The sequence below is a fragment of the Gopherus flavomarginatus genome, chromosome 5 (assembly GCF_025201925.1).
Source record: "Gopherus flavomarginatus isolate rGopFla2 chromosome 5, rGopFla2.mat.asm, whole genome shotgun sequence".
Taxonomy (NCBI): Eukaryota; Metazoa; Chordata; order Testudines; family Testudinidae; genus Gopherus; species Gopherus flavomarginatus.
The window spans coordinates 119,012,371-119,025,921 of record NC_066621.1 but is presented as its reverse complement, the minus strand read 5'-3'; the positions used below and the strand labels follow the sequence as shown (position 1 = coordinate 119,025,921).

General features: G+C 56.2%; 1 protein-coding gene across 6 annotated transcripts in view; it reads right to left on the bottom strand.

The window, feature by feature from the left end:
- The window catches only part of TMEM63C (transmembrane protein 63C), a 70,467-nt gene continuing 56,916 nt past the window's right edge, over positions 1-13,551 (bottom strand). For all 6 annotated transcript variants that reach the window (XM_050955670.1, XM_050955667.1, XM_050955666.1 and 3 more), the window contains 12 exons: positions 12,913-13,046; positions 12,234-12,356; positions 11,518-11,671; positions 10,806-10,912; positions 9,722-9,808; positions 7,957-8,022; positions 7,410-7,572; positions 5,441-5,546; positions 4,855-5,022; positions 4,369-4,484; positions 3,577-3,648; positions 1-2,755 (listed from right to left, as the gene is read on the bottom strand). In XM_050955670.1, coding sequence (XP_050811627.1) covers positions 2,543-2,755; positions 3,577-3,648; positions 4,369-4,484; positions 4,855-5,022; positions 5,441-5,546; positions 7,410-7,572; positions 7,957-8,022; positions 9,722-9,808; positions 10,806-10,912; positions 11,518-11,671; positions 12,234-12,356; positions 12,913-13,046 — 1,509 coding nt within the window. In that variant the 3' untranslated portion in view covers positions 1-2,542. The remainder of the gene's footprint in view (positions 2,756-3,576; positions 3,649-4,368; positions 4,485-4,854; positions 5,023-5,440; positions 5,547-7,409; positions 7,573-7,956; positions 8,023-9,721; positions 9,809-10,805; positions 10,913-11,517; positions 11,672-12,233; positions 12,357-12,912; positions 13,047-13,551) is intronic.

The following is a 13,551-nucleotide window of genomic DNA, read 5'->3' as shown; positions in this document are numbered from 1 at the left end:
CCTTTAACCCCCCCATATATCTAGACCACCCTGATGAACCTGCACCACCTGGCCCTTCCTCTGCAGAGTCCCATTTCCCCTGCACTTGGAATCCCTCCACCCTAAAACAAGCCCCTGTGCAGCCAGATTCTGTCCCAAACCCCCCGCCCCGCCCCCGTATCTAGATCCCTCACTGAGCCACTTGCAACCATATTGCACCCACACAGAACCCTCTCAATCCACACCTGGATCCCTCCACACTAGGCTCCTGCTGGGCTGAGCCCGCCAGCCCACACCTTGTGTGCCGGGGGTGGGGGAGGAGGGATCCAGGGTATTTCTGGGGCAGGCCCGGCCCTTGTGCTATGTCAGGGTCTGGAGCAGCCTCACCACTGAGTCCATGTCATGGGGATGAGGGGGGCGGGAGGTGTTGTAGGGTGAGCGCCCACCTCCATGCAGCCAGTGGCCTGTGCTCCCCACTGCCATGCTGGCACTGCCACATTTATTAGTGACATAAACATTCTGCACACAATAAAATTTTGCAAAATTCTGCAAATTTTATTTTTTTGATGCAGAATTCCCTCAAGCGTAAGCACTAGCTGACACCTCCCTGAGGCACAAACTGAGCCCCTGGCTGAACGTCCTGCAACTGCAAATGGTCTTATGACTCTCTGCACAGATGGCTCTTTAAGGTGACAACAACCTGCCAAGTGGCGTGGGGTCCTACAGCAAACACCCCTCCCCTTGCTTGCAGCCTGCCATGCCAACATGTAGCCAAACATTTTGAGCACATGTTGTGCCGCTCAGCCTTGGGCAGGTGGCTCCTCCTTGCATGGCAGAAGGCGTGATGCCTGTCTCCCTGGAGGACAGCATGAGCCTGGGGTGGAGGTGAGGGGGCATAAGCCGTCACTGACCCTGGATTATAAGCACCAAGTGCAGTTGCTGCTGCAATTGGACAGAACCATACTTAGGATGCTGGCATTAGCACTGGGGCAGTGTTGCTGGGTACCTGTTAAACAGTTGCAGCAGCCTATGCCCGAGGGGGCTGCATTTCTGACACTGGGCAGTATAAAAGTCCTCTACTACCAGTGTCACTAGGCTGGCACTGACTTTCCTTTCCCTAGCTCTTTGACTAGTGCCGGTCATTCAGCAGGCAGCAGATGCTGGGGAGGGTGACCATCCAGCAGCGAAGTGAAAGCAAGCGTTCATTAGCCATCTTGGGAATTTCCAGTGTGAGGCTGCTCCATGTGTTCTCAAGTCCAGGTGGTGGGGGCAGAGGTTTTTCCAGCCCAGAGATTGCCCAGAAGGGTTCCCCAAAGGAGCTTGTTCAATCACATGCATAAGCCCCTGCATGAATAGAGCCCCCCCACAACTCCCAGCTGCCTCTTTAATTAAGCCCTTGGAGCCTACATGCATCTCCGAGGGGTCATGCCCAAAGAGCCGGCAGTCTGGAACATGCTGCTGTACAGCGCTAATGCTTCAGGGCACACAACTCTCCTTTTGCTGCTTGTTATTCCATCCTGGCCTCAGCATTCTCCCCCTGGCACCCACCCTCTCTCTTTCTCCCTTACCCTGTGCTGGGGGAGCCAGGTGACAGGCCCCACATCAGACGCTGAACCAAGAGAAGGAGCCCCAAAGACAAATACAGCGTTCAGCAGTCACACACACACAGCCGCAAGCAGACATAGGGGGAGGAACAGACACCACCCAGGCCTGGCACTGGGGCCCAGCTGAAGGGCAACTGCCCTGCCCTGCTCCTTGGGACAGCGAGCGAGTGCACCACAAAGCTACGGGTTTGGCATTGCACTTGAGTCTGGCTGGTGCCCGTGGCAGCCAGGGAACTGCAGGCCTTTGCTTCTGCATTGGACACATTCATCGGCGCTCTCTGGGCATTTTCCCTTGGCAGCAGGAGAACAAGCCCATGCCCACCCCCACAATCTCCCAAAATATGTTGATAAAAAAAGATTCACAGCTACGTCTGCTCTGGCGCGATGGGTCTGTGCCCCCCCCCCCGCCCCAATGTCTGGGGGCCACCCACTCTACTGCTCCCCTCCTTCCCAAAGAGATGCTGAACCAGAGGGAAAGGTGTGGAAAGCAAAGAGGGGTGCCTGAGGTCTGCGGCGACTGACCCTGACTCCAGGAGAATGGAAAACCAGGGGATGGCAGGCAGGCTACTGAGCATGAGATGCACTAAGCAATCAGCTTCAGCTGCTCAGAGCTGGAGCACAGGATGGAAGCAAGAGGCCTCCTGGGGTCTCCCCCTCTATTAAGTTCTGTCTCCACCACTGCAGCCTAGACCCCAGTAATATCTGTGTGCATGAGCAGGAGGCCACCACCCCAGCACTGGGGCTTGGGCTCTCGCAGGCCAGAAAAGCCGTTGCTCTTCAGCAGTGTTGGATCTGGGCCAGTTAGCGGCACTAGACCCTCGCCAGGGCCTGAGAGCTGGCGGCAGGGTCGCCATGGCAGCTCAGGAAGCTCGGGGCCTAGAAGATGGAGGTCCCCCCGCGTTCTCAATACTTGATGTAGGAGTTTCTGTCCAGCTGGTGTTGCCGCTGCGGGCGGCTGCTCAGTGGTAATGGACCTGGTCCTCCAGCACGGGCCCGGTTCTGAATTCACCCTCCACAGTCTCCAGCTCCGTCTCAAAGCTCTGAAGGCCACCCTCCTCGCTGTTCTCCACCGGCTCCAGCCGGTTACCCATTGTGCCGTAGGACTGGTGAGCTGGGGAGGCAGCCGGCGTCAGGCTCAGCTCGGGCTCCTGCAGGACCGTGGCCACGAACATCTGGGGCACAAAGCAGACAATGGGCTAGAGGCGAGGATCAGAAAGAAACCCCGGTCCCACTCAGAATCCAGGCTGGATGAAAGGAGGGATTTGATTGGCCAATGAGGTTGGGGCGTGTGAGTGTATTACCCTCCATTCACAAGCAGGGCCAGCTCTGGCTCTTTTGCCACCCCAAGCAAAAAAAAAAATTGTGGCGGCCAGAGCGGCAAAGCAGGAAAAAAAACCTGCAGGGCGGCCGGAGTTAGGGGGACTCCCTGCACTGAAGACGTGCTCCGGCTAGCAGCGGGGAAGGTGAAGGGAGCGGGGAGGAGAGAGAGAAGGTGGGCGGCCAGGGCTTCAGCAGGGCACTCGCCACTTGGCCCCGACTGCCATGCTGCCTGCTGGGAGGGCTCCGTGCCGCTCCGGTTGGCGGGCAGGGAAGGACGCGGGCTGCCCTGCTGGGCTTGCTACAGACCTGGCACCGGCGCTCTCCTCCTCCGCACCTCCCCTACTGGGCGGCCAGATTGACAAACAAAACAAAAACAAAAGTGGCTGTGCCGCCCTAGGATTGGGCGGAATGCCGCCCCGTAGAATCTGCCACCCCAAGCACGAGCTTTCTCGGCTCGTGCCTGGAGCTGGCCCTGTTCACAAGAGCTGCGCACCAGGAGATGAGTGGCCATGCCGGGGTAGAGGTACATCTGGGTCACTGTGGGAGTCTCAGTGCAGTGCTCCTAGTCTCAGGCATTAGTGGTTCATTGTATCAGAGTGTTTTGACGCCGCATAAAGCTGACTCCCGAAACGAGGCACCTGACGCGTGAGGACAGGGGGGTGGATATACTCACATTTGAGTTAGGGGTTGAGGAGATGCTGCTTCTTTCTGTGTCGTTGAAGGCCCCTTCTGACTGCTCGGACATCTGCAGGCAGGGAGAATACAAAGCAATGAAGGATCAGATCCCCCAAGTTGTGGGGACAAACCACAGGAACACACCCTCCTACAGCCATTTGAGACCATGGGGTTAGAGAGGGAGGGATCATGTTTGCAGCCACTGAGAGCTAGGATTAACTGAACTGACCACACCCCTCAGCGATACCTGCCCAGAGACAGACCCACAGCTCGTTTTACAGCTCACAGAGATGGGCTAGACACCAGCAGCTGGGGGACGCTGGAGCTGCCCCTTGGCTCTGAGCTCTCAGCCTGGATTACAGGGGACTGCTTGCCAGGAGACGGGTTTGCTGGAAGTGCAGTGAGCTCTAATTTGGATCTAGTGGCAAAACGGAGCTCAAAGTGCTGGCACCTCTTAAAATGCAGCATCTCCTAGTGCTGCCCCTGGTGTGAGCGCTGACGGGGGAGGTGGGTGGGGCCCAGAGCCTACGATCTGGAGACAAGAAGGGCCACTTTCAGCTGGGCCACTGCAACTGCGACACAGACACACCCAAAGCTGGTGATGGTGAAAGGGCAGAGGGGAGATGCTCCATGCATCACCAGGGGAGTCAGCTCTGTGTCTGCTCCAGACGCAACGAAATCCTCAGGCACCTCAGTGCATATTGACCCCTGAGAGGCAAGACACAGACAAACAGGACAAAGAGACGATGAGTCAGGGCCTGGGACCAAAGCGGCTGCTTCCCTCTCTCACCTGATAGCTGGAGGGCTTCCTTGGCTGCAGCTTCTTCAAACACAGGCCAAAGAAAGAGAAGAGGATGCAGGATAGAAGAACCACGAAGGTAAAGAGGGTGATGGGACGGATGGGACCTAGAGCAGAGAAAAACAGCCAGCCAGCATGGGAGTCTGTATCAGAGTCCACCAGCTTCAGTTCCTACCAGCCACAAGAGCTTCTGAGTACCAGCCAAAATCTCTCCCACCTATGGCTGAGGCCCCCCTAACTACCAGCCAAGATCTCCCCCATCTGGCTGAGCCCTCCCCTCACACAGTGAGTAAAATCGAGATCTCACCAACATTACCCTTACTCCATTTCTTTTCTCCCTGTCTGCCCCATTCCCCTCTCCTCCTGTTCCTGATGACAAGGTGATGGTCACTAACTGGCTGCTTGTCCCCTGGAGAAGTGAGACCTGATGCAGATACGGTCTAGGCTGGAGGAGTCCCTGCCCTGAGTCCACCCTACCTAGACGCAGGACAGAGAAGAAGAGCAGCCAAAACATGCAGAGGATGGGTGCCACCACCACCTGGCTGACGGCCGCTGAGTGGATGCGCTGGTTCAGCTTGGTGGGGATGTACACATAGTAAATGTTGTAGCGATCCACCATGTGTTTCAGCAGCATGTAGAGCAAACCTGGACCAGGAAGATGAAAGAGGGTCAGGACAGGTGCCATCGTTGGACAAAGGAGGGGGGGTGAGGTGAAAGCACCACAGCTTGGAGAGGGGATGAGGGACTGGGTCAAGGAGAACAGTCCCTGGAATTGATGCCAGTGGTGATTGGGGATTTGGCAGCTGATCCCTGCTCACTTTTCTGTACCGGGGCTGGTTCCCCAGTCACAGCATGACAGTGGGGCAGGGGTGGTGGTTCTCAGCAGGAGGTCAATGAGACCAGACAGAGCTGCCTTCTAATGATCATCTCACCTCCCAAGGGAGCAAACAGACTCTCCTGGGAACATGGATGTGGGCGAGGCTGCTTCCAGCCCCGGGGCCAGGCCCAGAGGAGATGATGAGACAGCTGAAGGCCGGGCTGGAAGTTCACAGGAGCCACTCACCAAAGGGGACGATGATGGGGCAGGTGATGCTGTAGGTCATGACGACAGCAAAGATGCAGCAGGTCCAGGCGTACTCCAGCCCGAACTGGAACTCATAGGCTTGGCACTGAGGCACAACCAATAGCACAGTTACCCTGCTGCCTCCAGCCTCGTGCTATCGTGTGTGTTACAGCACTAGCTGGAGGCCTCAGGTGAGCTCGTGGCCCCTGGCACTAGGCACTATACATACACATAGTGGAGACAGGGTCTCCCAGAGAGCTCGTACTCCACATGGACAGATGGAAGGCAGAGAAAGGACATTGCGCCCACACCACAGATGGGGAACTGAGGCACCCAGGGATGACAGGCCTTGTCCCAGTTCACCTAGGGAGTCTGTGGCAGAGTCAGTCAGATCTCCCAGCCCATTGCCTTGCCCCCAGCCCCATGCTTCCCAGCATTTCTTCCAGGGCCTGGCAGCAACTCCCAGTCCTTTATGTTTCCCTTCTTCCTTTATAAGCCACCCAGACAACATGGGCAGCCATCACCTGCTGACCACGGAAGGGATTCTCCTTCAGAGCCAGGCGCTGCTGCTCTTCACGCAGCCAATGGGGTCACTACTGAGCGACATGATGCACTCCCTTGCCCCGCTGCCTTTCCAGACCTGCACTGATTGCTTCCTCTGCACAGCTTACCCTTGGCAGCCACAGAGGGACTGGAACTAAAGCCAAGCCTCCTGCAGCAGCCTCCAGCCACAAGCCTGTCCCCAGAGGCACTGGGACCAGAGCTAGGGTTGTCAACTTTCGAATTGCACAAAACCAAACACCTTAGCCCTGCCTCCTTCCCCAAGGCCCTGCTCCCCTGCTCCCTACGTTCCCCCTCCCTTGGTGGCTCACTCTCTTCCCCCTCACTCACTTTCGCTGGGTTGGGGCAGGGGGTTGGGGTGGAGGAGGGGGTGACAGCTCTGTCTGGGGGTGCAGGCTCTGGGGTGGGGCCAGAAATGAGGGGTACAGGATGCAGGAGGGGGATCCAAGCTGGGGCACAGTGTTGGGGTGTGGGAGGGGGTGAGGGCTCTGGTTGGGGGTGTGAGCTCTGGAGTGGAGCCGGAGATGAGGGGTTTGGGTGCAGGAGGGGGCTCCAGGCTGGAGGGGTGGGGCAGAGGGGTTCAGGGTGTGGGAGGGGGCTCTGGGCTGGGGTAGGAGTGTGAGATACAAGGGGATGAGGGCTCTGCCTGGGGGCGCAAGTTCTGGGGTGGGTCTAGGGATGAGGGGTTTGGGGTGCAGGAGGAAGCTCCGGGTTTGGAGGGGCTCAGGGCTGGAGCAGGAGGTTGGGGCAAGGGCTTACCTCTGGCAGCTCCCTGTCAGCAGCTCAGCAGAGGGACTAAGGCAGGCTGTCTGTCTGTCCTGCACTGTGCTACGCCACAGAAGTGGCCAGCAGGTCTGGCTCCTAGTCAGAGGTGTGGGAGGTGGCTCTGCGCGCTGCTCTTGCCCACAAGCACTGCCCCTGCAGCTCCCATTGGCTGCAGTTTCTGGCCAATGGGAGTGTGGAGCTGGTGCTTGGGGCAGGAGTGGTGCATGAAGCCCTGTGGCCCACCCCCACCTAGGAGCCGGGCCTACTGACTGCTTCTGGGGTGCAGTGTCGAGCCAGGGCAGGTAGGGACTAGCCTGTCTTAGTGCCGCAGCACTGCTACATGGACTTTTAACGGCTCGGTTGACGGTGGTGACAGGAGCTGCCAGAGTCCCTTTACGACCGGGTGTTCTGGTCGAAAACCAGACACCTGGTCACCCTAATCAGAGTCCCACCTCCTGGAGCAGCCCTAGGCCACGGACCTGTCCCCAGAGGCACTGCAACCAGAGCCCCACCTCCTGAGTACAAGAAGTTGAGTTTCTGGCCAGGACAGTGGAGACAGGATCTGGCAGGTCTGAGTTCCCAGGCAGGGTGTGGCAGATGGGCAGTGTGTGGGTGCGGGTGTGCAGGGAGTGGAGCCACACACCCGTTTGATGTGGAGCCGCTCTGGCTCAGACTTGGCGAAGCAGAGGCGGGTTGCATAGACGATGAGGCTGGGGATGCGCAGCAGCTCCATGGCTGTCCCAATCAGGCTGGACGTGATGACGTAGTTGACAAAAAAAGCGCCGTTATCAGGGAGGAAAACGCACCTGCCCCCGGAAACAACAAGGAGGGAAGAGAATGAGACATGCCCCAAGCAGATGGCCAGAGAAGAGCTGTGCCAGGCTGGTGGCTGCAGGACTCATGCCCGAATCACTCCAAAGCAGCTGCCCAGCAGCACAGGGGGTGACAGCTGCAGGGTTGCTGGGTCCATGAGCTTGCAGCCCCTTCTGCTCAGGGGATCGCTCAGAAATGGGGGCCAAAACTTGGGGCATCCTAAAACACTACAACCAAAAACCACTGACAGTGCAAAATGCAATTCCTCTGCCCCTGCACACACCCAGCTGTGCATGCAGCTCCCCCTAATCTACCTGTGTACACACATCCCCACACAAACATGGCTCCACACACGTTCAGCACCCGCCAGTACTCACTGGAACTTGATATTTGCCTCATCCAAGAAGTGAATGTCAAAGAGCCAGTGGAAGAAAAGATCTAAACTGGATGAGAGAAGGAAGAGCAGAAGCTGGTTAGACCTGTGTTATACAGACAAGAGAGAATATTATGGACAAACAGGCAAGAGTCTTTCGCTCTCTCTCACACGCACATGCAGAGAGCAGGAAAAGGTCTTGCAGCACACCTTCCCCCCACCCTTCTCTGGACTTCCCTTTGGCACAGGGCCTGACCTCGGTGTGGAATGTGCCCAGCCTGTTTTGTTTTGGCATTGTGTGAATAACAACAATCATGATAATAATCAAGGCTGGTCTGCGAAAAAACAGCTGGGCCACTTGGTGCAAATGCTGGAAAACACTGTCCTGTCAAAGGTGGCAATTACTGAAGGATCTGGTTACACGACCTGGAACGCTCCACAGAAAGGGTTCAACCTACGATGGAGCCGTGTCAAAATCTTACTGGAGTGGCTGCTACTCCCGCAGAGTGATCTTGGCTTGATGCTTTGGTCCCTTTGCACATCTCCAGCTGCGCAAAGGGCCACTAGCTGCTTGGCAACAGCCCCAGCACAGCCAGAATCCCTAGGTGGCATAAAGCTGTTGGCAACAGCGATATGACTGAAGGCTCGCTATGCTCCGACCAGTCCCAGCTGATAGAACAACTCCGTGGTGCCACAGGCAGCTGAGGGCAAGTTAGGTCAGCCCCACTGCTTCTCCAAGTTGTGCTGGGAACCAAAGTGGATCCCAGCCGGCATCAGAATAAGGACATCCCAAAGGTGATTAAAACCACTTTTGCCCCCACCCTGGGATCCTGACTTGATCACAGCTTGGTTGGACCTGAGAACAAGGCTACATTCACACCCGGCGAAGGAGTTCCTTTGCAGATCAGCTGAACAAGAAAGGGATTAATACTCAGGGTGACTTGAGCTAGCTCATACTCAGGAAGGAGGGGGCTGTGCAGCTGGGGGTCCTTGGGCTGAGGGGTCACCAGGGTAAAGTTTGGGGACAGGACGGGCCCAGGAACAAACAGTGCATGTGCTGGGAGGGGAGGAGCGAGTGCTTTCTGGCTAAAGGGCTGGAGAGTTGGGCCTCAGCAGGCGTCTCTGAAAGTGCAGTAGCCTGTGAGTAGCTGTGCTGCTTTTGCCATTTCTGTTTGATACACACTACCAATACATTAGAGCAGGAGGTTCCCCAGAGGGAGCTGGTCAGTTCTCTCTCAAAGACAAAGTGGGCTACTCCACAGCCCCTAAAGCTATAGACTGGCGTTGGCCAAGGAGCAACACCACAGAGAATGATAAGTAACCAGCTATTGAACTATAAGATATATTTCCTCTTTAAAGAGTTATTGCTCTAGGGGCTGCTGTGCTGCAGCAGTCTTTTGGAGATGTAACAGGGATGCCCTCTGGAATACACATGATTATTAAAGACACGACGGCACGTTGCCCAAGAGTCAGGGAGTTAATCTTGGCATCCTGGGCAGTTGGGCCATGGGCAATTCCATGCTTCTTCTCTAATTTCCTATTACATTTTAAATGGATACACTGCACTTTCTGCCATAACTGGTGCGTAGAAGTGCTGATTGCTAAGAGCTGCTGTGTTCCACTGCATTTCAGTGATGGTGACGTGATCCCTGCACACACAGTCTCTGCAAATGCTTTGGGGTTGATCCCTCAGGATGAAGAGCTCCAGGCACATGTATATAATTCTCAGTCTGCAAGTCAATGAGGAGGGCTGTGCACATGGGTTGTACCTGGTCAGCCCCAGCGAGGGCAGGATGATCACCATGAACACCAGAAAGAAGTAACACTTGTGCATCGTGACCTGATTTTCATTCGACCTACAGTAAAAGGAAACGATCTTTATACATTTTGGAGACAGAAGAGGAGCTGGAGGGAGAGATGCTTGGGGCTTGGGTCCAGTTCTGCCCAGAGAATCAGACTGTCCTCAAGGGGACACTGCTCTGTTGGAGCAGAGTGCTAACTGGGGAAGGTGGGGATTATTTCCCTAAACTATGCAGAGGCCACAATGGGGGAACAGGGTGTGGTGAAGCCATCTGGGGAGTCCCCCACCCTCCAAATCTCTAATTCTCATCACTTCCCACAACAGGATTTGCAGCTGGAAATCTGACTGTAGTTCACAAGCTGCAATGGCCAGTTTTACCACGAGGGGGTGCTGCTGAGTGGGAGCAGAGAGGGAACACAGCTGGACAACCACAGCTGGATTGCTGGTTGAGGCCATGGGGAGGCATTAGTGCAGTCCGGGAGCAGGTTTAAAGCGAGAGGCATAAATAAAGGGAGAAGAGAGGGGACTACAGGAGGTTCATCAGGTGGGGCAGCTTTGACCCCCCCCTCCGGTAGCAGGGCATTTTTTAAAAGGTGGGCGCCTGTACCTCCATCCCCACCAGCATGGGAACGACTGCGCTGGGAGCCATTCAGCCTGACCTGTCCTGGAGATTCAGTGCCGGTTTGGAATGTAGCTGAGAGCAATGGAGTGGACTGAAGCATGTGTGTGTGCAGCTGCCAGGTGACTGCTGCCCAACGGAGGCGGGAACAAACAGCACAGCACCTCGCACAGTAACCTGGCTAGTGCACACAAGGGCAGACACAGCGATCTCTCCGGGCACGGAATTGTCTCCTCAGGAGGGACTGGCATCCTCTTCAGTCCAGACTGGACAACACCCCGCGGAACAGACTGTAGGACCAATCCCACCCTGACCCCTGCAGATGACTAAATGGTGCCTACTAGGGTTTTCATTCAAATCCAGATCCCGAGTGACTCCGAGGGGGCAGGCGGGCCCCAGGGTGAAAGGTCAGAGTGTAAAGGCCGTGAGTTACCTGGTCCAGTGTGACTCAAAGAAGGCAGAATAGTACACGACGAATGGCAGGAACACAGAGAAGGCCCAGAGCAGCAACGTGGGGAAGAACTGGGTGAGGACGGGATTCTGGGGAGGGGAGAGACCGGAGACAAGCTTAGGACCCTGCCTGCCTGGTGGCAGGGCCCCTGGGACACTTTGTGCACCGCTGGAGTGGCGGCGAGGCTGAGGAAAGAAGGCTTTACTGGGACAGAGCAAGCCCCCAGCTACAGCTCACAGGTTACTGCGGAGGAAGGGGCTGGATTCATGGCAGCTCTGGAGCAGCCCAGCACTTGGTGCAGTCTGTAATGGTCCCACCCCACCTCCTTTGCTTTGGCACACTCACAAAGCTGCCCTGCCTCACTGGCTCCCTATGAGTGAGGTTGTATGTGCCCCTCCCAGGGTATGGGGTCACTGCCTGGGTGTGGGGACACACACACACAACCTCACACAGAGACAAGACCCGAGGATGCCTCCATCAGGGACATGTGGCTGCCCACCATGTGGGCTCTCCCTTTCTCCCTGCCAAGACACTCATCCCACTCATGGAGAGTGCAGAGAAGAGGCATGGCCTGCTCTCCTCGGGGGACACAGAGACAGCCCACACCCTCCCCTCCTCAGGCAAGCTCGGAGATGGGTAACCCCCTAGTTGGGTCCCTGAGTCCAGCAGGCAGAGCCCCACAGGAATCGGCTACCTTGAGGCTCTCTACCGGCCGCGTCACGTTGAACATGTCTATGGTGTTGACGATGATGGCAGGTGTGGTGAGGAAGAAGAGGAGGATGAAGAGGCAGAAATTGAGGAGGACAAATCGCACCCACCATGACGTGCCATGGACAGATAAATTCTCCCTACAAGAGAACAGAGTATCCAGCAGGTGGAGCACAGGGAAAGACACAGCGGTGTGGGTGGCTGGAGTATCCCTCCTGGTTCCCAGCTGGGAAGGGGCTCTCCCCACTTCAACAGCCTGACCCACTGGCTCCCATGTTCACTCTGCCCTATACCTTCTCCCCCACATAGACCCCATCCTTTCTGATTATTCCAGGGCTTCTGCTTCTGGGTTTCCTGCTATTAGTCCCCATCCCACCCCATCTCAACACAACTGTCCCCTGCATTGTCCCACCTGGAACTGGGGGCATCGCCAGGATCTAGGAGAACCAGCACAATGGAATCTCTGTGCACCCTGCAATGGGCTCTGGATTCACCAATGCCAGAGAAAGCCCAGGAGACTTCATTTTCCCCTCCCTTGCCTGGCCTAGCTGAGACTTGCAACCTCGCTGCATTGGTGTCACTGCTCAGGCCCCGCAGAGGCAGATTCTCAGCCCTTAACACTCCCAACGGTCTGGGAGAATTAAAGCTTTGGATCCACCTTGTTCCCTGGTGCCCCCTCCATCCAGCTGTGTGGGGATTTACCAGATGATGTCACTTGGGGCTGGGGCATAGCGAACGCCCCAGCTGTGGGACTTTACCACCGTGGTCACGGAGGATTGCTGTGGGTGCCTGCGGCAGTGGATGCGGCTGTAATCCTTCAAAATCCTACAGGAGAGAGGAGGAAGAGGAGACTTTGGCTCACAGGACAGATTCCTGCTATATGAGAAGAGCTGGGGGAGGGGGGTGAAGGGGTTTAGGATCTCCGCCACCCTAAACGTTCTTCCCACAATCACAGGCTGTGGCCCTCTGCCATACTCAGAGGTCATTTCTTCTGCTGATATGATAGGCAGAGTTCGGCTGAGACTAAACAACCATTTGGGTTTAGCTTACTGAAAATCAGAGTCCACGCGGAACCACGGAAATACTCAGAGCGCCACTTGACAGCCTCGAAGCACCAGGGCCACTGACACTCCCACCCCAGAGCTGAGATGGGCACCCCTGCTGGCTCTGAAGCAGGAACGGACTAACCATTCCTGGTCCCAAACCCAGCAGGGGAAAGTGCTAGAGAAGCCGAAGCTGCTTATTATTTTTATATTTGCACCCCAGAGCTGTGTGAATTTCAGGTTCATTTCCCATGGGCAGAGGGTAATGTGTAGGCTGCCCAGAGGGCCGTTCTAGCTAGCAGGACCTCGACCCTGCTCTCGCTGAGGCCTGCACTCACACTGATGTCATCCTCTCATCCTGGAAAGTGACGAAGGCCATGTCAAGACGCTTGAGTGAGATGCGGTTGCGCTCAGCATTGAACTCATCGGTCAGTTTCTCCTCCAGCTCCCCATAGTACTGCTCAGCATCCACCTGCAGGGGAGTGGAAAGATCACTTTAAAAGGAGCTCTCCTCCCAGAGAGATGGGGACTGACATTCCAGCAGATTACTGGGGATGAAATCTGGGGGGCTGCCACATCAACACCTGGACTAGCTGCTGGGAGGCAGTCACTGAGCAAGTTACAAGTGGGAATGAGAGGAGCTGGTTTTGGACGTGCAGGCTCCTTCCTCACCCATGTGAGGGAAATAAGGATTCCAGGAGGGAGCTGAGGCCTTTGGTCCAAGCAAGGACAGAAGATGTATTGATGCAGGATTTAAGGAGGCAGTGTTTGGGAACAATGCTAAAGAAGCCGAAACTCCCACCACCACGAGTATGTTTAACTCCAGCACCACCCCTCACTGGGATAATGGACATTGACTGAGGGCATCTGGCCCCCACCGTGCCCATCTTCACCCTAAGAAACAGCAGCAGAACCAGGGGGCATTGAGCCATAAGATCACTATGCCCTCCTCCTTCAGATCGCTCCTCTGGACTCAT